The sequence below is a fragment of the Suncus etruscus genome, chromosome 1, assembly GCF_024139225.1.
Source record: "Suncus etruscus isolate mSunEtr1 chromosome 1, mSunEtr1.pri.cur, whole genome shotgun sequence".
NCBI classification, from domain to species: Eukaryota; Metazoa; Chordata; class Mammalia; order Eulipotyphla; family Soricidae; genus Suncus; species Suncus etruscus.
Window position 1 is genome coordinate 178,532,203 of NC_064848.1, and position 23,024 is coordinate 178,555,226.

At 34.9% G+C, this 23,024-nt stretch overlaps 1 protein-coding gene across 1 annotated transcript in view; it reads right to left on the bottom strand.

Annotated features, from left to right (window-relative positions):
- STXBP4 (syntaxin binding protein 4) overlaps positions 1 to 23,024 on the bottom strand; it is a 101,154-nt gene that overhangs the window by 43,152 nt on the left and 34,978 nt on the right. Inside the window, 3 exon segments of the mRNA XM_049772783.1 lie at positions 11,595 to 11,686; positions 14,499 to 14,595; positions 22,355 to 22,449. Of these exon segments, the coding sequence (XP_049628740.1) occupies positions 11,595 to 11,686; positions 14,499 to 14,595; positions 22,355 to 22,449 (284 nt within the window).

Sequence of the window (23,024 nt, forward strand, 5' to 3'; positions counted from 1 at the left end):
CCTACTTCTACATTATTCCTTCAACAGTTCGTTACAAGGTAAAAACCAAGACAATTTTATAAAAGGTAAAATTCCAAGTCTCATTATATCCAACTTCAGTGTAGAAGTTATAACAGTTTAAAAATTATAAAAATATTAATCTAAAGAACTAAGTAAAGAAAAATTGTGTAATATGTACTTAAAACAGACCCCTTCACCTAGGAGAGGTGATAAAGTGTAGAAAAAGATAGTACAAGTAATAGTAACCATTAGGAATAGATACTTTGCTACAATCTGTATATTTTCAATATTATACCTTTACTGTATTTTTTCTTAATTTTAAAGATGAGAAAATGAGATTAAAAGGTTATAAACATTCCCACATTTTAACAGCTGTCATTTCAACATTTCTACAGAAGCCTGACATTAAATCTGTGATTTTATTCACTACTCAATTAAAAGTTATGGTGAATGGGTATGATAAACACACAACAGAAAACAGAAGGAGACAAACAGAAATAGATTATCAGAGAGGATGTCTCATTTTTTCTCAAATTTTAGGAAATGCTGTTCTTAAATTTTTGGGTTTTATTTTGGGCTATATGTGGTCATTGTTCATAATTTATTTTATATACTTTATTTGTCCCTTAATCTAAACTTTCATTACTTAACACACACTCAAATAATAATTTAATTTCCCAAATTGTGTTTCAAAAGGTATAAAATATTTTTGGGCAAAAACAAAACTGAGAAATGGCAGTAGTAGAACCTACTTTCATCAACCGTATTATGCTAATAAATATACCAAATTGCTAAAAGGAAGAAATACAAGTAAAGAATATGTATTTCCCTAAGTTTATATGACTATATTACACCTACTTCTTTAATTTCTTTCTTTTTATTCTTTTTTTTTGGTTTTTTGGGCCATACCCATTTGATGCAGGGGTTACTCCTGGCTAAGTGCTCAGAAATTGCCCCTGGCTTGGGGAGACCATATGGGACACCGGGGTATCGAACCACAGTCCTTCCTTGGCTAGCACTTGCAAGGCAGACACCTTACCTCTAGCGCCACCTCACTAGCACCAATTTATTTCTTTTACAAGTATCTCATGGGACTAATGTCTATAAAACACATTCTGGAAAGTACTACTATTCAATGTTCAGATGAACTTATTATAACATGACTCCCTAAATAGAATAACATAATTCAGAAATTTAGAGAAGACAGCCAACTCCCCTATGGACTCATGCTGCGAGGCCCTCCCGACCAACTCCCCCTAACGTGAACTGCTCCTTGAAACCGGGCCTAGATCCAAAAGTATCCCCAATGCAAGAACTCTTCCAAGACCCCCCTGCCGCAAATATTTACCAATCTGAAGAAGGTCAGGGGGTGGGTTAGGAAGATGCCTGGGAACCCACACACCACAAGAAAAACCCAAAAGACAATGGGAAAAACTGTACTTCCAACATAGGCATAAGACCTGTAATACACCACCTCTTTACCTGCCCTCCCCCAAATGTAAGGTAGTCTTTTGCACCACTTTGGTCCCATAAAAATTTCGCTAACTCATTTTATTTCTTTTTTTTTTAATTTATTTATTTATCTTTTTTTTTTAAATGTTTGTCCTTCATATATATTTGTGAGCACATACAGTTTCAATCCCCCCCCCCCTTTTTTTTTCTTTCTTCGTTTTTTGGTAGGTGACCTGTGACTGTTATCCCATCAGTCCACCCACGAATAAACAGACATTATAATGTAGAACCACTTCCCCCTACAAAGGCACACTAAGTAAAGGGGAAATTTTACATTTAAAAAAAAAATAAAAGAGAGCTCTTATCTACTAGAGATAGGAACTCATAGTTATTTAAAATATAGGGATATCTCCTGCCTTGAAAATATGTCATGTGGAATCAAATTAGACCTCAGGTGATTAGATACCATTCATCCAGCCTTGAACCCTGGATCTCCGACATAGAAACGGCACAGCTCTCCACAACAGCTGCAGGAAACAAACTCCATCCAGGACAGCCTTAATACGACGAGACCAACAACAAGGCCCAGCTCTAACATGATATCCTGACAACGGGGAAAATGCGATCATCTTGACCTTAGAGCAGATTAGCCTACCTTACCAACTAACGACAAGACAAAACCAGAAGTCTTGGCTCCCTTTGGTAGGACAAAAACCCAAGATCGGGATTTACAGATGACTGGCTGCTTGATCCACGACCAGACTGTATACATCTTGGGACCAATAAATAAGCCCTAGTTTAGGGTTTGAACTATGACCTGCACAAGAATCATGATCCCCAGCCCCAAAGATCCGGCAGAGACAATTGTAACGGAATGGGGCTTTTGGGAGCACAAAGAAAGACGCTATCCTAGGTGCCACCCTAGGCTCAGTGCAAAGACCAAGATCATCAACCACAGAAGATGGGTTAAAATGACACTGAGGTAACAGAACCTCTAGAACCACAAAGACTGACTTCATCATAAGTCCCACCTCAGGATCTGTACAGATACTGAGACCTCTAAGCACAGAGCAGAAGTCTTCCACACACCAAAGGAAAAAAAAACAAGAAAAAAAAAAAAAAAAAACAAACACCACCGGGAAAGTAAAGGATCCTGAGCAATGTCTAGAGTTGATCCCATGACAGTATGCTCCAAGGACGGAGAAATCCCATATCTCTTAGGCCAAGTGAATTCTTTTTCGAATGACCCCAATATTTACTGTGCCAGTGCAGGAGGGAAAAAAAACAAAAATACAAAAAGCACAAAACCTTGGTTATTTTTTTGATATAAATATATATATTACCTTCATTTATTATTGTTATTATTATTTTTGATTTACCAATCTATTTTGGTCGATTTCTCTGTTTGGGTGTGATTATTGAAAGTGTAGTCCCCAATTATACTTATTTTTTTTATTTATTTATTTTTTTTTTCTCTTCCTTTCTTCTCTTTCGTTATGTGCTATGCCATGTTTCTTAATTCAAGACCATGGCGTGATTTTTGTTTGTCTGTTTTTGTTTTATTTTTTTTTCTACTTGTTTGTTTGTTTGTTTTGTCTGCTCTGTGTGGTGCTTATCGATATAGCTGGAGCCCTCACTGGATATTTGACACTTCTTTTGGTACTAGTGGAGTGTTTCACCTACTTTTTCTCCATCTCCCAGATTGATGATGAGAGCCTTTAGAAGGACTCCGCCCATTTTCGGGGTATTAGACTCTTACCCCAGTTTATTGCTTTTTTCTCCTTCAAACAAAACCACGCAACTTGAACTAGCTAGTCCTGACTCCAGATAGAGGGGGAAATAAGGGAGGCATCAGGACCAAACAGGTGCAAGACTACTAAGTAGTGGGTTAGATACAGAGGGGACCACATATTCTAGCCGCCCTGGGGTGAGGGAAAAGGAAAAGGGAGGTAGGATAGAAACGGAGGCGTAGGGATGACAATTTGGCGATGGGAATCCCCCCTGATTTTATGTAAATATGTACCTAAAATATTATTGTCAACAATATGTAAGCCACTATGATCAAAATAAAAATTTATATTAAAAAAAAACTTACTTAGAAAGATGTGAGAAAAGAGAATGAGAGAGGTATGTTTAAAGAGATAAAAGGCTACTCTAGAGTGGAAACAGTCAAGCAAAGAAACAAAGCAAAATATGTATTCAAGGGAGAACATGGACTTGAAGAAAGAGAAAGCATGTTTTCAATGGTAGCTTCTTTTGCTGTACAGAGTCCTGTTGAATTGGTGTAGTTCTATTTGCTTAGTTTCACTTTTGTTTCCTAACTATATGACTCCAGGATATTTAGGTCAACGTATTTTGGCAGTTTCCTTCTATCTTCCTACCCTCCTCTATCCCTCTACCCTTCCTTTCTTCCTTCCAGATTTATTACCTTCTCCATTGTATGCTTTGGATTCTTTTGTCTTAAATTAACTGTGAAGATTTATTTCTGGGGTCTCAATTCTATTCATTGATCTGCACATATTACTAAATCTTTTTAGCAGAGGTTGAGGAAAATGTAGCGTCTATTATTATTTTTTTATAGAATAGATTTGACTATGAGGATTCCTTTGAGGTACTGTATCAATTTCAGCAATGTTTATTCTACACTACAAATATTTTTTTAGTTTTTGGGGCCATTCCTGGTAGTGCTCATGGGTTATTTCAAATCAGGGATCATTCTGGCAAGCTCAAAGGACCATCTGAGATGGTAGGGATTGAACCTGAGTTGGCCAAATGAAGGCGTGTGCCCCACCCACTGTACTATTACTCCAGCCCTGTTTGTCATAGTTCTTGAAGAATGGCACCAGAATTTTGAAAGGGATCACCTCTGGAACACAGCTTTGAGTACTGTGGTATTTTTTAAAAAATGTTAATTTTGAACCCATGAGCACGCTATATTGTTTCAATTTTATGTGTGTATTTTTTATTTTGTTTTGTTATGTTTTGTTTTTGGGTCATACCCAGCAGTGCTCAGGGGTTACTCCTGGCTCTATGCTCAGAAATCACTCCTGGCAGGCTTGGGGGACCATATTGGATGTTGGGATTTGAACCACTGCATGCAAGCCAAACTCCTTACCTCCATGCTATCTTTCCGGCGCGCTCGCGTGTGTGTGTGTGTGTGTGTGTGTGTGTGTGTGTGTGTGTGTGTGTGTGTGTGTGTGTGTGTGTTAACAATGTATTACAATCTTCAAAATAGAAGTTTTCACCTCTATCTTTGACAGGTTTATTCCTCGGAGCCCCAGAGTTTATTCTTTTCTCGCATTGTTCTCTATAAATCCTGCTCTAGTGATCTCATTCACTGATTGCTTCAGTTATAAACCTCTAAGTCATCATCCTATCCCTTTCCTGATGTCTACAATTTTATGTTAAATGGCCTTTTAGTTATTTATACTTGTCATCCCAGTTACTAAGATGTTACCCATCATCCCCTTCACCTTTATTTCTTTAGTCTATTAATAATGTCGTCAACCTAAACAATACTTTGAAGTTATCTTTAACTTTCCCTTTGGTTCATTCAAATACAAGTCTTCGCCTTCCTTTTTATGAGGAAGAGGTGTTTGAGTGCCATGCTCAGAGAGTATTTCAAGCTCTGTGCTCATGAGTGACACCCAACAGTGCTCAAGGATCATATATGGTGCCAAGGATTCCATTCAAGGTTAGTGGAATACAAGTCAAGTACTTACACTCCTGTACTATCTTTTTTTGGTCTCCAAATGCAAGTCTTCTAGATGACACACTTTTTGTTACTATGTTTAAATAAATATCCAACATCTCTACATTCTTTTCTATTCTACCTATACTCAATTGTATATTTCCTCATTTTATATATTTGGCCTTTTTTGTTCCTTTATAGAAACAATTTATAATGTTCCACAGTTAAGATATCAACTGCAACTTTAAGTAAAACCAATTTTACCCTCAGCTACATTTATATAAATAAGACTTAAATTACTACAGCATCTTTCTGGTCACAAAACATTGCTAAACTATTAAGTGAAGACACAAAATATTTTAATATTAAAATCATTTGGGAGCTGGATAGATAGCATAGTGTTTAGGGAGGATATTTTCTTTGCACATGTGTTGACACCCTGGCATCCTTACTAAAGTCTTTGGAGCCCACTGGAAATGATCCCTGAGCACATAGATAGGCATAAGACCTGAGTACTGTTAAAAACAAAAATAAATAATACATAACTTTTATTTGTTAATAGTTTTTCCCAACCCACAGGCTTGTAGTTTTCTAGAGTATACCCCTACATCTTAGGGCATAAACAGGAATCAGCCTGGAGAGGTCTCTCTTATAGTTGCAGGGAGGGTGCAAGCACCTGCACACACATACGCACCTGCACACACATATACACACATAAACTGGGACAACTGAGGTATATCAATGAACCTAACATACAGATCTTCTGGGGTATAGAAATAAACTGGCAGAAAACCTACACAGACTTGGGGTGAATGTGAAAATTCTACAGACAGTAGCCCCTGCCCAGAATTGATCTTTTTCATTAACTTTATAAATAAACGAAATGGTATATAATGAAATGACAGTTTTGAAGATCTGAGACAATCCTAAAATATCACTTTTAAACTGTTGACTTATCAAGCAAACAAAAATCTCATTTGTCATTGAAAACTCAAATGCTAACCCTTTGGGGGCTAGAGAGATAGCATGAAGGTAAGGCATTTGCCTTGCATGGAGAAGGACGTGGTTCAAATCCCAGCATCCCATATGGTCTCCCGAGCCTGCCAAGAATGATTTCTGAGCATAGAGCCAAAAGTAACCACTGAGCGCTACTGGGTGTGACCCCCCCCCCCAAAAAAATGCTAACTCTTTGATGAATCTTCTCTGAATTTCCTACATTCTATTAATGGCCTGACACACATTGTATTTTTAAACTATATTATACAGATACCTGACTTTTCTTACATTAAGTTGCTTGGAGGATAGTCCTGAATTTATCTTACTAATATAACACAGCACTAACATAATCCAATATACATAGATTTATGTAATACACATTTTTCACAATATGTGTATAATGAGGTGGCTTTAAGTAATGACGGCTACACATATGGGTAGATGTGATTTATTTCATGACCTAATATAAGTGAAACATTATTCATAATTATCACAGTTTTACTTTTTATATTTCCTCTCAATTCCATTTCACTTGTGAAAATGGTGGTTGTGAAACTGATTACACAAGAAAACAATTTGGAAAAAGGCACTATTAGAGAACCTGTGCCTTCTTGTAATTTTAAGTGCCTCTGCTCACAATTGATCAGTGTGACAAAGCTTTCATATTAGGAAAACAATAGTATACTGTTACTAAAGTTTAGAGTGCTATTAGATTATATGTAGATTCAAGCTTTAACTTTTCTGTGTACAAACTTGTATCAGCAGCCAATATAGCACTGTGTGATTTTTTTTTGGTAGCAATGATGATTAGTATCACAGGTATATAACTATATTTTTCAGTCCTGCCATAGTCTTCCAAAATGAAAAGCTTTCTTTGCTAGCTAAACCAAAGCAGGGCTAACCTTTAATGACTCAGCAATTCCTCATTAAAAGAAAGCATATCAAGAAATTGTGAGCCAGACAAACTGATGAATAAAAGGAACTAGTTACAAAAGAGTATATACATTCTAAGTACATTCTAAGTAAGTTCAAGAACATGCAAACACAGTCTGTGCAAATATAAATCAGAACAGTATAAAGGTAGGAGTTATAGTTGCCTGGGAAATTGGCACCTGGAAAGAGCCTGTTGAGTGATGATTATGAGAAATATTTATACATGTGATAAAAATCATTACTGGAGATTTTTGTATTGTACTTTGTGAGTTCATTACATGACAGAAAAAAGCCTGTTTTTTAAATTTAGGCAAAATAATTAAATAATCTTTAACAATCAAAAAAGAGAAATATGAATAAAATCAAGCATCCATCTAGCAGATGAATTATAGAACAAGACCTTGTTTATGCAATGAGCTAGTTGTGGGATAACCACAGTGGAATTTCCCTACCGCCTTAGACTGTATCTTCAACCACAGATTAAGAAATATCATTTCAGATGAGTCACTTATAGTTTTAAACTCAAAAAAGATTGGAACTATATATAAAAATGATTTTATGTTTCTCAGTGAGTATCCTGTGAGATTATGCTTTTCTTTTTCTGGTATAGCTTCTAAATAGTGTTGAAGTGATCCAAGAGCAAACAGAGGTTCTAAGACAACTAGGCAGGTGGTTCAATGCCAAGGGCCTGAAGATGTAATGTTGCATCTGTTTTCAGTGTCATAGATACCTAGGCTATGTCAATGAATTCTCTACACCCTTACCTGAAGGTACTCAGCAACATCGAAGGCTACAGTGGGTGATCCTCTGGGGTCCATATAGTGCCAGAATTGAACCCCAGTTAGGCATTCTAGGAATGCATCCTAACCAATGTACTATTGATTTGCCCTAACAAATACAAAGAAGAAAATCTTGTACAATGCTCTAATAATTATTGCACAACATTTTGATATGAGGGCATAAAGAAAAATTACTTATAGAAGATCATGCACAATTGGCATAAGTACTTTGCTCTTCCTGTCAAAGTATCAAAGAATAAATTCGTTTTGTTTGTTTGTTTTTGGGTCACACCCAGCGGTGCTCAGGGGTTACTCCTGGTTCTGCACTCAGAAATCACTCCTGGCTGGTTAGGGGAACCATTTGGGATGCTGGAATTCGAACCACCATCTGTGCTGGATCAGCTGCATGCAAGGCAAACGTGCTACTGCTGTATTATCTCTCCAGCCCCAAAAGAATACATTCTTAGCTGTCCTAAAATAACATTGGTAAGAAGAACATAAATTACTAATTTTGAGTATGAGTGCTTCTTTGCAGTTATTAAGAAAACTTGGGGCTGGAACGATAGCACAGTGGGTGGGCATTTGCCTTGCAAAAAACCACCCAGATTTGATCCCTGGCATCCCATATGGTCCCCATCGAGCCTGCCAGGAGTGATTTCTGAGCACAGAGCCAGGAGTAACTCTGAGCACAGCCAGATGTTGCATAGAAACAAAAACAAAACAAAACAAAACAATCAAAAAAGTCAAAACTTTATATGCTCAAAGTACTCAGAATTCTCCAATTCCCTTCTGTGGTAGATCATCCATCAAATATTTCTGTTTGCATCAAAAGTTTGTAAATAGATTCGAGAACTGAAGAGCAGTAAGAAAAGAATGCTTTGTTGTACATGTTATGTAGATAACTATATAATAACCAAGTTAGTGAAAAAAATCCATGCTCTTATAGTTTCGATTTTCCCACTCTAAATGCTGCAAAATAAATTCTGGTAAATTGATGTTTCAATTCTGGAAGAACTGCATAATCTGAAAGTTCTCAGACTAGATTTTTAGGTGACTGCAAAGGGTAATAGGCATAAAAATAAAGAACTTTTTTTCATCATATAGAATAGGATATAAACTACTTTTAAAAGTTACATATATTTTTTGCGAAGATCAAACATAGTGTGATCAATAAAGTTATAAAAATATCTTTTATTTCTGAAACTATTTTAATAAAAAAAACATCACTCAAACTTCCTATCAGTAAGAAGTGAAAATAACAGTTTTAAAGTTTACATTAGTGTTATCATATATGCTTTTAGTTACACTAGCATTCTGGGGGATAAAAGAGGGAGATGAGGGATATATGCTTGGGAACAGGGATGAAGGGAGGACAACATTGGTGGTGGAAAGGCCCTCATTTATTGTCACTGTGTACCTTAAATATCACAGTGTAAGATTTGTAATTCACTTTGGCCACAATAAAAATTAAAAAAAAGTGAAATAATGAAACCAGAACCATAGTATGCTGAGTAGGGTGCTTGCCTTCACAGGGCTGACCCAGGTTTGATCCCTGGCATTCCATATGGTTTTCCAAGTTTTGTGAGGAGTAATTTCTGAGTAACCAAGAGTAACTCCTATGCATCACCAGGTGTGGTGCCTAAACAAATAACAATAAAGTGAAATTATTGGGATAATCTTGAAATAAAATTGCAATTTTAATTTCTAACATTGCAGGAAAACTAAACTATATAACATTTATTTCATGTGTGGGTAACATTTATTCTATACGTGGGCAATGCTATTTATATTGAACTTATTAAAAAAGCATGTAAAAGATTGAAAGAATTTGGGCCAGAGTAGGGCACTTGTTTTGCATAAGGATGACTGGGGTTCAACCGTTGGCATTCCATAGGATCTCTGAATCCTACGAGAAGGGATCCTTGAGTGATCAGAAGTGATCCAGAGCTAGGAGTAACTCTAGGTAATGCTTCGCATGACCCCAAACAAACAAAAACTCTAAAATTTATAACTTCAGGAAGGATATATTAAGAGAAAATATTAATTTTTTGGTATATTAAAAGTGAATGAGAATATATATATGCAACTTCATAAGCCAGCATACGTGTTCAGTTTCAGAGCCAGAATGAATGTACAACCAGCACAAATATATGCAACCAGTCAGTCCTATCAGCAAACCCACCTAAAAGGGAATTATTCATGCAAGAGTAATTTTATGTTTTAGTTTTATGTTTTAGTGTGTATTGTACAAGCACAATAAAGTTATTTTATACCTTCTGGGAGGCAGTCTTAAGGGTAAGGGAAAAACTAGAGACTTTGGTGAAACTAGGGCCACATTGATTGGTGTTGAAATATTGAATACTTGAAACAACCATATTATGAACAACTTTGTAAATCATGATGTTTAACAGAATGGCTAGAACACAAGAGCAACTAAACCTGCCACTCTATTAATGACTTCATTGGAGATACAATTTTCACAAATGTACGTGCAGCTGCACTTTTTTCCTTTCTTTCCTTTATTTTTTTTAAAAAAATTTTCTTTTCTTCATGTTCTTTTTTTTTTTTTTTTTTGGTTTTTGGATCACACCCAGCAGCACTCAGGGGTTACTCCTGGCTATATGCTCAGAAATCGCTCCTGGCAGGCTCGGGGGATCAAGTGGGATGCTTGGATTTGAACCACTGTCGTTCTGCATGCAAGGCAAATGCCCTATCTCCATTCTATCTCTCTGGCTTCTTCTCCTCCTTTTTCTTTTTAACTTTTTTTCTTTCTACTATTTTTTCAATAACATGGTTTTTTACCTAGCTGGAAACAAATGTATAATGGTCAACTATGTCAACTATGTGATGCATTCTCTTTAAGTAAAAATAGTTAAAAGACTTCACAATTCCATTTTACATAAAATATAAAAATATGCAAAATTAATTTATTTTAGAAGGTAAAAATAATGGTTATCTTGAATAGGAAGAGTGAGAGTACAATAGCTAGAAATAAACACAGGAGTAGAAGAATAACAGGCTTCAGTTTACATGAAATGTTTCAGATTGTGAAACTTCAGAATATACACATTTACTATATGAATACTTTTTCTGGAGTAAGTTTATGAAAGGAAGCAGCAAGAGAGGATAGTGAAAAGAAGATGGATGAGATAAAGATGAATTTTATTATCACTAATATTATTTGTGTAGTGCCAAAATCAAACACAGGGTCTCACACATGATTTTTGTTTGTTTTGCTTTGGGGCCACAACTAGTGGTACTCTCAGAATTACTCCTAGATATGTGCTCAGAAAATATTTCTAGTAGGCTCAGGGGGACCGTATAGATTGCTTGAGATTAAACCTGCCAGGGTAAGCTGTGTGGAAGGCAGGCATCTTATTGCCTTCTTAGTCCAGTCTCACAAAGACTAATTTTATTTGTTTATTTACTTATTTATTAGTTTTGTGGGCCACACCCGGTGAAGCTCGGTGGTTATGTGCTCAGAATCGCTCCTGGCTTGGGGAACCATATGGGATACCAGGGATCCAACTGCAGTCCGTCCTAGGTTAGCGCATGCAAGGCAAATGCCCTACCTCTTGCGCCACCGCTCCAGCCCCAAAGACAAATTTTAAATTAACCTGTACTTTATATATTTATCTAAGAAGCACTTGGCATTTTCATACTGAAAACAACAACTAAATCCTACATATACCATAGAACATTTGAGACTTATAATATAAATGTAATCTATATGTATACCATACCTGTGAATCTAATATGTCTGAAATTTCATGTGAACCAATATTTACTTCATCCAACTGCAAGCTAAATAAGTTTTTAGCAACCTGGACAAAATCTGAAATTGAACACATTTTAGTATGAACATCTTTTTCTGAATATAAGACAATATTATGATACTACTATTTATATGGAAGAACCCAAAGTAACAGTAATAATAATATCATTATTAATAATAATAGCAGCAGTTAATGATATGTAATAGCCTGGTCTATGGGAGACACAATGCTCTACAATTTGATCCTCACAATAAATCTAAGGTAAGTCTTTTTTTTTTTTATAATCATACTTTTTCTTTAATCACACTTACTCCTGGCTCTACACTAAGGAATTACTCCTGATGGTGCTCAGGGGACCATATGGGATGTCGTGGATCAAATCTGGATCAGTCACATGGCAAAATCACGGCAAAATTCTACTCAATGTACTATCACTCTGACCCCCAGAGGTAGGTCTTTTCCTCTTTATTTTACAGATTTTGGTTAAGACAAGTAAACCTTCATAAACTTTTTAAAGTCACCTGAAAAATAAGTAGCTGAGCAAGGTTCCATTTAATGTTGGATTCAAGACTCTTTACATGAACATTAACCACTAGTACTGTGGCTTATGGTATATGTAACCCATTCATCTATATACACCTTTCATTTTTATGTTTATTATTATATTTATAATTTACAAGGACTCAATATATTTTGATTTTTCTCATTTATAATATTCTACTCATATTTCATGAGTGTTATCATTTCTTAAATTATTATTTTCTCATCTTTTAAAAATATTTTAATTACATTGTATAATGTAAGAACATTATTGTATTTTTATTTATCTGAGTTTTTAAAAGTACTTGATAATATTGGCCTCTACATTTAGGCTATCAACTCTGTGGTCACTCTTGGGTATGGGTTCATGTTGAAGAAGAATCAAACATTAAAACTGATTGGAAATTTAATGTACATAATTTGCCTCTGACTGGTTTCTCTAAAGATCCAGCAAGTATATTGTTTTTCTTCATTTTCTATCATTTGGTTGTACTCAGGTCTTACATCTGGTTCCATTCTCAGGGGTCCATATAGGATGCTGGGTCCTCAACATGCAAAGCAAGAGACATACCCCTCTACTATTTTCAGACCCTTTCCTTTAGTTTCTTCAGAAGGAATACTACAATCTCTTGCTTATAGCATATAACCATGGCTGCTATTTTTTTTTCTTTTTTTTTTTTTTTTTGGTTTTTGGGCCACACCCGGCGGTGCTCAGGGGTTAGTTACTCCTGGCTGTCTGCTCAGAAATAGCTCCTGGCAGGCACGGGGGACCATATGGGACACCGGGATTCAAACCAACCACCTTTGGTTCTGAATCGGCTGCTTGCAAGGCAAATGCCGCTGTGCTATCTCTCCGGGCCCCATGGCTGCTATTTTCACCGAGCAATATGAGGATATGTTATGAGATGGCTTGTCATCTACTTCCCCAACTTCCATTGCTATCGACAACTATAAAGCTAGAAAATCTCTTACTCAACTTCTCAAGAAAGTATACTTATTTTACACTGAAGGTGTAAGAATGGTAGATGGTAGATTGCTTGAAAGAACAACATATATAATTACCTCAAAGTACTAGATTTAAATAATTCTATTTGAAAATTTCCTATACCAAGCTTTCAAAAGTACCTGATGTTTTCAATTATTTTGCCCTTTGAGAGACAAATCAACTTGTTTCCCATTGTGACTTCCCTATCTCTTCAAACACTGGGCTTTATACTTTCCTTTACTGATTAAATCCTTTACTTTCATTATCTACTTTGTCCTCATATATTGTGGATCTAGTTATACATGCATTTTTGTTGCTTGTTCTTTTTCCTTTGACTCTGTATTTAATGGGGAATATGTATGTATGTATGTATGTGTGTATATATATATATATATATATATATATATATATATATATATATACACACACATACATACACTTCAGAACCAAAGGGTAAATTTCTTCTTTTATAGCAATTAATTCTATTAAAATTAAAGAATGTTTGCTGGAGCAGGCACAAAATTAAATTACAGAATGTTTAATCTACTATTTTTTGGAAAAGTATCTAATATCATGAAGAATAAAAAAAAAAAAACCTTATGGGGATAGAAAGATAGCTTGTATGCAGCTGACCTGAGTTCAATCCCAAGTATACATATGGTTCCTTGAGTTCTATCAGGAATCATCCTTGAGCACAGACCTTGGAGTAATGCCTGAGCACTAACTACCAGATGTGGCATCCAAAACAGGTCAAACAACAAACGTAATTAAACATTATAAAATAGAGAACCAGTATGTGTTTATATTTTATCTGAAAATAAGTTTACTATATATTAAAAGTCCAAATTAGTTGTAGGCATTTATCCTATTAAAAAACTATTATATTTAATATAAAATTATTTATAATACCAGCTACAGAGATGCCACCAAAATTCACAGTAGTAGAAAAGCTTGAGTCTAATGTATTTCACATAAGTCAACATTATGCTATGTTTAATAAAAATAAATATGTAGCATCATACAATTATTTATTGCATCATATTAACTGAAAATATAATAGTGGAATTAGACTTCTGTATTCCCTAGTCATTAAAGCAACGTTATATACTAAAAAAGTTAAGATTTCAATAGAATATTTTAGATCTAAAAAATTCTCAGAAACTTCTCTTTGCTAATCAGTGATGTCAGTAGTCTAGCTGTTTTTAGAGCATTGGTTACCATAATTGCAAATGTTTGTGTTATTTCCCCAATGCTTTCTAAAGAGGCACTTTTAATGAAAATGAGTCCTAATAATTCTACCAAGCATCTGTGATGAATTTAAAATTACACAATGAACTTAATATTACCTCCAAAGTATACTGTTCCCTTTGCATCTACTTGTACTTGCTGTTTCAGAGCTTGATGTTGTTCCTTTGTGGGCTGAATACCAAGATAATTAAGAGCCTGGAAAAAAAAAACACTCATAAATTTTTAACTCTCCAAAGAACAAAATTTTCCCTTATAACTTTCCTTTACAAGTTAGTGAAGAGAATCAATATCAGAAAGAGTAAGATAATGACGTGCCTAAGTAAAGTTGACTGACAGTGAATTTTCTATAAGCCCCCCTCCCCCCGCCACACCTATGCAACTACTTGAGTTAATGCAGGTTTCAGCAAATAGTAAACTGAAAAGTAGGTTCTTTGGGACCTACTTCTTTCTAATTTATTCTTTTGAACCATATTTTTAGCTGATTTAATGTTTTGAGAAGACTAGTTATACTCCAAAGATAATTTTCAATTTTCATAAAGTAGCAAAACCACAGTTTTAACCAGAACCATTACATACAGATAAGAAATATTTCCAAGTCACTTTGAGGCTTGATGAGGCCATGTGAGAATATATATATATATATATATATATATATATATATATATATATACATATATATATACAAGAAGGCAAAACTGCAAAGAAAAACTTATGAGAAATCTTAAAAATTTAGTGTAAGAATTTCTTACTCATTTTCCTTGTGATTTTTGGCTTAATTAGAATAACAAAGAAAAGAAAAAGAGGAAAGGAAGAGAGAAGATATATAGAGACAGGAAACAAGTAGAATGCAAGTAATCAAAAAATAAAAAACAAACAAAAAAGAATGTAAGTAATCATCTTAGTTCATGAAGTACTTCAACGAGCAGAAACATAAGATGTAGAGTGGGTGCCCAGCACTGTGGTACAAATTTATTATCTTCTTTTAGGCTTCCTCTAGGTGTAAAAGAAATATTTTTACAATAAAAAGCTTCTATTATTTGATGAATTCTAGTTATATATACCAAAGCCTAACTCTAGATATTGGGCCTGGACTCTAACAAGAATTTATACAGTGTCAGTCACATAAAAAAATAGAAGGAAAGTTTAGTGATTATCCTGTATTCATTTCTTCATGCTTTGAAATCTGCTTAACTAGCCATCATTTCATTCACCCAATATTTATCTAATTAGTATATGTCAGGCACTAAACTATGCAAGGGGAAACAAAAACAAGATGAATTCCAATTCTCTCTCTCTCAAAGAATGAGTCTTTTGAGTAAGAAAAATAAGCAAATATAATAATAGCAACAAATTCAATAGAAGTGTATACATTATACAGTCTTGTGACACTGAGTGGAGACATGAGGAAGGAAGAACAGCAGGAAAAAGTTTCTTCAAAAGTGTTCTGATGGTGCCAGAACAATAGAACAGAGGATAGGGCATTTGGAGTACACATAGCTAACCCAGGTTCAGTCCCCATATGGTCTCCCAAATTAAAGCGAAGCCAAGAGTAAGCCCTGAACACTACTAGGTATGATCCAAAAAGCAAAAACAGACAAAGTATCTCTAAAGTTTAGAAAAGCAACATTTTTTGTGCTATCTATGTAGTAAGATATTTGCCTAGCATAATGTATAATAATAAATTTTAACTGTGCGGATCATTTTCCTATCAGTTCTAAATATCCTTATGAGTGAGAGCACGACAAAAAAAAGGAGAGAGAGAAACAAAAAATATCCATGTATTGTTTCATTAAAAGATCACATTGGCTTGAAATTTGTTTGTATTTTTAAGAAATAAAAATTTCAGTATCTGTTAAAAAGATTCCTCCATTTCCTCAGCAGTAACCACTACCCTAGGTTAGTGTTTCCTTCCTGTCTGATATTATTCCATTACATAAGAATGTTATCTTCGGGGGCCGGGAAGGTGGCGCTAGAGGTAAGGTGTCTGCCTTACAAGCACTAGTGTAGGACAGACCCCGGTTCGATCCACCGGCATCCCATATGGTCCCCTCAAGCCAGGGGTGATTTCTGAGTGCATAGCCAGGAGTAATTCCTGAGCGTCAAACGGGTGTGGCCCAAAAAGCAAAAAAACAAACAAACAAAAAAAACACTACATGACTGGTATAAACAAATAGTTAACCATTCTAATTACTTTTTTTGTTTGTTTTTTGTTTCTTTTGGGTAGGAAGACATATCTGATGTGCTCAGAGCTACTCCTGGTTTGGAGTTATTCCTGGAGGGACTGGGGTACATATAGGAATAGGATACTGGGGTAGAATTCAGTCAGGCACATGCAAGGCCAACCACCTTACCTGTTGTACTATCTCACTAACTCCCAATTTATTTTTATTATTAACTAAATGTTAAGATTTCATAATGGGGGCCGGGCGGTGGCGCTGGAGGTAAGGTGCCTGCCTTACCTGCGCTAGCCTAGGAGACGGACCGAGGTTCGATCCCCCGGCGTCCCATATGGTCCCCCAAGCCAGGAGCGACTTCTGAGCGCATAGCCAGGAGTAACCCCTGAGCGTTACCGGGTGTGGCCCAAAAACCAAAAAAAAAAAAAAAGATTTCATAATGGCTCGATGATTTTATCAGTGAAACTAGTTCAATCCATTTCTAATATATATTTCCTGAGTGATGGGCATTTAAGATTACTCCAATCTGATGTTTATTTCAAAACATTATACATAGGACTTTACATAGATCTGTGTGGAAATTTCAGAAATACTAAATCAGACTATATATATATATATATATATATATATATATATATATATATATATATATATAACATATATAAAACAATATATAACACACATATATACTAAGAAATACTAACTCAGACTACATATATTAAACTTTATTATATATATATATAATAAAACTCTCCAAAATTCTTTTCAATTTATACATAATACTAGATTATAATCATTCTTACTTTTCTGTATTCCTTTTTTTTTTTGGTTTTTGGGCCACACCCATTGACACTCAGGGGTTATTCCTGGCTATGTGCTCAGAAATCACTCCTGACTTGGGGGACCATATGGAATGACAGGGGATCAAACCGAGGTCCGTCCTAGGTCAGCGCACGCAAGGCAAACACCCTACCACTTGTGCCACCACTCTGGCCCCTATTTATCTGTATTCTTAAGACAATTTACTATTTTAAATTTTTTGTGATTGTATTGTGATTGTGTTGGATGTGAAATAGTACATTATTTATATTTAATTCTTCCTATGAGCAAAAAATTTGAATGCTTATTTGTTAATGTTCTAATTCAAAGTACTTAGTCATGAATTTACTTTTTTTTTTTTTTTTTTTTTTGGTTTTTAGGTCACACCCGGCAGCACTCAAGGGTTCCTCCTGGCTCTACACTCAGAAATCACTACGGCAGGCTCAGGAAACCATATGGGATACCAGGATTCGAACCACCATCCTTCTGCATGCAAGGCAAATGCTCTACCTCCATGCTATCTCTCCGGCCCCCTGCATTTACTTTTAATACACAAAAAATTTAAAATTTATATTTTGTAATCTCCATTTTGCTGGAATTCTTCCAATTGTGATAACCAAAATGCTTGCAGATACTGTAATGTCCACTAAGGTAAACCACCCCCATTCTTTGGAATCAGTGTCACAGAACAAATGTATTTGTTAATTTTTTGTTTGTTTGTTTGTTTTTGGGTTATATCTGGTATCACTCACAGGTTACTCCTGGCTCAACGCTCAGAAATCGCTCCTGGCAGGCTCGGGGGACCATATGGGATGCCAGGATTCAAACCACCGACCTTCTGCATGAAAGGCAAACGCCTTTCATACCTCCATGCTCTCTATAGCCCTATATTTGTTAATTATTAAAATTGTAATAAAAGTGTAATATAGAGGGGCCAGAGGGATATTACAGTGGTAAGGCATTTGCCTTGCATGTTGCCAACCCAGGACTGACGGTGGTTCAATTCCCTGAGTGCTGCCAGGTGTGATCCAAAAAACAACAACAACAAAAAGTGTAATATAGAGCATTTTAGGTTTATTTTTCCCCTATAACTACGATTCTATTAAAAACACATAAATTAGAGCCAGAAAGATAGTACGGGGCTTAAGATGCTAGCCTTGCATGTGGCTCATCTCAATTTGATCCCCAGCACCTAGCAAAATCAGGTGTGATTCCTGATCCATGTGCAGGAGTAAGCCTTGAGCATCACCTGGTGTGACTTCAAAACAACAAAATAATAACAATTTTAAAAATATGGTGTATTTTTAAAATAATAATCAGTGTTGAGGCTGGAGCAGTGGCACAGCAGTAAGGCATCTGCCTTGCCTGCGCTAACCTAGGACTGACCACGGTTCGACCCCTAGCAGGCAACCCATATGGTCCAAGCCAGGAGCAATTTCTGAGCACATAGCCAGGAGTAACCCATGAGCATCACCAGGTATAGCCCAAACACCCCCCCCCCCAAATTCAGTGTTATATTTGATTTAAATTAATTTTATACAAATATTTGCATATAAAGAAAAGCAATTTTACAAAAGTCAACAATAAAATGCCTGTCACAACAGTTGGCACTCATAAAATGAGGATTCCATTAAGTGATTTATAAAATATTCAAATGCAATTAACAAAGTATTAAGTGAAAGTTTTTGTAGAAAGTAAAATTTACTCAATGTGAATGTGGGATGCTAGTCAGATAAGCTCAAAATAAATTGGAAGTAAATTTTTATTTATTTATTTATTTATTTATTTTTGGTTTTGGGGGCCACACCCGTTGGATGCTCAGGGGTTACTCCTGGCTAAGCGCTCAGAAATTGCCCCTGGCTTGGGGGGACCATATGGGACGCTGGGGGATAGAACCGCGGCCCTTCCTTGGCTAGAGCTTGCAACGCAGACACCTTACCTTTAGCGCCACCTCACCGGCCCCCAAATTTTTATTTTTAAATTAAAATGTATGCTCCAATAATTTCTTGAATATTAACATCATCTTTTAGCTTGAAACAAAATACAAACTTGCTAACTGGACAGATAAATAGCCAAAACTTTTCTGATGTGTGATTGATAAATTTAAATAATGTTATTTTACAATGTTGGTCACATACTTCTCAACCTAATACAAAGAACATCTCATTAACTATAATCAGACATAGGTTATGCCACTGCTCGCTAATCTTTCTTCAAATGTTACAGAAATGTCAAGTGGTAAAGTAAATATCAGTGAAATGGCATCTGTTTCCCAAAGCATTTTCTCAGGTAGAAAAATACAAAGCATGAAAGCATTATAATCTTTAAATTATGAGCCAACTTATAAACTATATCCCTATTTGTTGTGTTTTGCATGCCTACTTATAATTTAAATGCAGGGATCATGAGATACAATCACAAAAACACTTTGAAAAAAAACCTATTAGTACAAATAAGTACAGTGAATTCTTAAAGAATTGACAGAAAGAAGAAATTAATTTATAGACAAAGGCTTAACTAATAACAAATACAGTATTAGAAAATACTTGGTACATCTTGATATGAATTGGCCCACAGAGACTAGAAAGACAATTTCATTAATGGCAGATACATATATATACATATATATATATATATATAACATATACATATATGTTGGGGATTGAACCTGGCTATGAGCAAGACAAGCACCTTACTGCACTATTATCTCTCTGACTTACCCTTCATCAATCCTTAATCTCTCTGCCTTTCCTAAAACTGTTACTAAGCAGGCTATGCACTCAATGACATCATACATAATCAAAGTTCTTTCTTTCTGAAATTGTTGATTTCAAAAGAAAATTTGAAACAAATTTTCTAGATGTCACATGCAATATAATTATAGAAAATAAAAAAGATAAATCCTAATATCATTTTAAATACTTGACCAATGCCAAGAGTGAGCTCTGAGCACAGAACTGGGTAGTTCCTGAGCATTAAGGGGGTCTGGGTGAAATACCTTCCGATCCCAAATAAAAAATTGATCAAATCAACCTTATTGTTTAAAATAATAGATAAAACTGAATCTAATGTATAAACAGCAAATACAATAGATAGCTATTTTAAAAGCAAGTGACTCAATAGTATATCAATTATGTACTTAATATATGATTATTCAAAAATCAAGGAGTAGCTTAAAATATGTGGGGGGAGAAAAACTAGTTTGGATTTTAGAAAATAAAATTGTTAAGTGAAAATTCTAAAAGCAAAAAGTGCTGTATTAAATAAGTCTCTATATTTTGAATAAAAACAGCAAAGCAGGGGCCGGAGCAGTAACACAGTGGTAGGGCATTTGCCTTGCATGCAGCCAACACAGGATGGATGGTGGTTCCAATCCCAGCATACCACATGGTGCCCTAAGCCTGCCAGGAGAAATCCCTGAGCACTGCCAGGTGTGATCCAAAAACCAAAAAATCCCCCCCCCCCCCAAAAAAAGCCAGCACAAAAGAATTTTCAAAAAAACAGGAATTTTCTTTGCTATAAAACAATTTCTTTGGGGACTGAAGTGAGTGGCAGACCCAGGTTTGATCTCTGGCATCCCATACGATCCTGGGCACTCTGCTAGAAGTGATTCTTGATCAGAGCCAGGAGAAACCCCTGAATACTATCAGGTGTGGCCCCAAAACAAAAACAAACAAAATAAATACTTCTTTTATTTTTTTACAAAACAACCAATTTGCTTAGGTTAAAAAGAGAACCAAAAACTGAAATACTGATCCAGCAATCATGCAATTTATATTTTTCAGAATCAACACAAATTAAGATGCTTTCTTACCTCTAAGAAAATTCAAAAGATTAAAAAAAAAACTCTGGAAAAATGTAAGGAGTCAAAGAACAAAGGTTTTCAGGTAAGTTCATATATTAGCAATATAATATTCTCTTTAATTTAAGAAATGTTTTAAATCTTGAATGTTGAAAATATAGATTAATGCAATATTATTAAAGAACAGTAATTATTCATTTTAGAATTGAATAATCTTTATACCTTATTCTACTTTTAGAAAATGTCAATAATTGCACTGTAAACTACATTAAGTAGAATTTATATTTTCCAAAAAAACAAAAAATACATGTTAGCAAAGGTTTCTCAGCATTTAAAAAAAAAGAAATCTCAAGCATACAGTGTTCTAGAAAGTTTTCTTGAGTGTAAACTGTACATTGGATACTGTTATAAAGAAGATTTATTTAACTTAGGAGTTAAGATATATAAAACACTATAAGGAAACTATGAATTAATGTTCATTACTACAGGTGTGCAAAATAAGGGAAGTTGGCATATATTATAATAGCATAGTCTGGATGAAGGAGTTAGAAATGATTCTGAATTTGAACCATAGGTAAAGTTTATAGTGGCAATGAAAAATGTACTGTTAAAAAATATACAAAACTATAATTATGGGGGGGAGGAGCCAAGTCTGTTTTATTCTAGTTTCATCTTCTCATGCTCTTCCCAAAATTGAAAAAAATCATTATCCAGAAAATCTGATAGGATAGAAACTGGATCTTCAGTAATATGTTCATTTTATAGAGAAAAAAAAAAAAGAGAAAAACATCATGGCACATATTTCCTATCAGCTCTTAGGGCACCTTTATAGGAAAACAATTTTTATTGATATTTTACTTTTTCCTTTACTTTTTAACTCAGTTGAAAATTCTCTTATTCACAGAAGCCATTACTGTTTTAATAGTTCGAGGACTTACCAATTTTTTGTGTCTATTATCGTCTTTATATTTGTAGGCATTTCACTATTTTTGTCCCTTTGGATTACTTCATTTTATTTTAAAATTACTCTATTTATACAAGAATTAAATAATTCAAGTATAACCTGTATTCATTTAATTGCAAAGAAACTAATGATTTCTAAGTATAACAATTTTCCTTAGTCTTGTATGGAAAGAAAATAAAATTTTAAAGAATTTACCATTTCTAGTTTCTCTGCCTTAATGCGAACAGATGGATTTAAAGAAATCTTTTCTCCTTGTGGTCCATAATTACCAGTCCTGGCAGGGACAACATCTAAGAGACAACAGAATGTACATTAATAAGAATAGATCTTTTAATCTGATAGGATCTATATACTGTGCTCCTTTTGTTTAGAAATAATTCTGGCTAATCAGTTGGCAAATCCTGTTTTCTTCCTATCTAAAATGCATCATATATTATAGCTTCATTTTAGTCCTAAAGATATAAAACAAAAAAAGGATAATTATGATTAAGTCCCACAGATAAATAAATATAAACATAGATCCCAATACTTCATAACTTGCTTCATAACTCTTATTTTTCTCCCCAAATAAATAAGATCATATTAAAGATTCAAAAAGATGGTAAGATTTCTTTGGTAACAATGGTTTTGTTATATAACTTCTGGACATACTCTGGAAAACATTCATGAATATAAATTATTTAAAGTTTATACACATATAATGATATAGACTTAGTATTTCTTGATCTATGTATGCTTTTTTGGGGGGGTTGTTGGGGCCACACCTGGTGACGCTCAGGGGTTACTCCTGGCTATGTGCTCAGAAATCGCTCCTGCCTTGGGGGACCATATGGGACTCCAGGGATCAGACCAAGGTCTGTCCTGG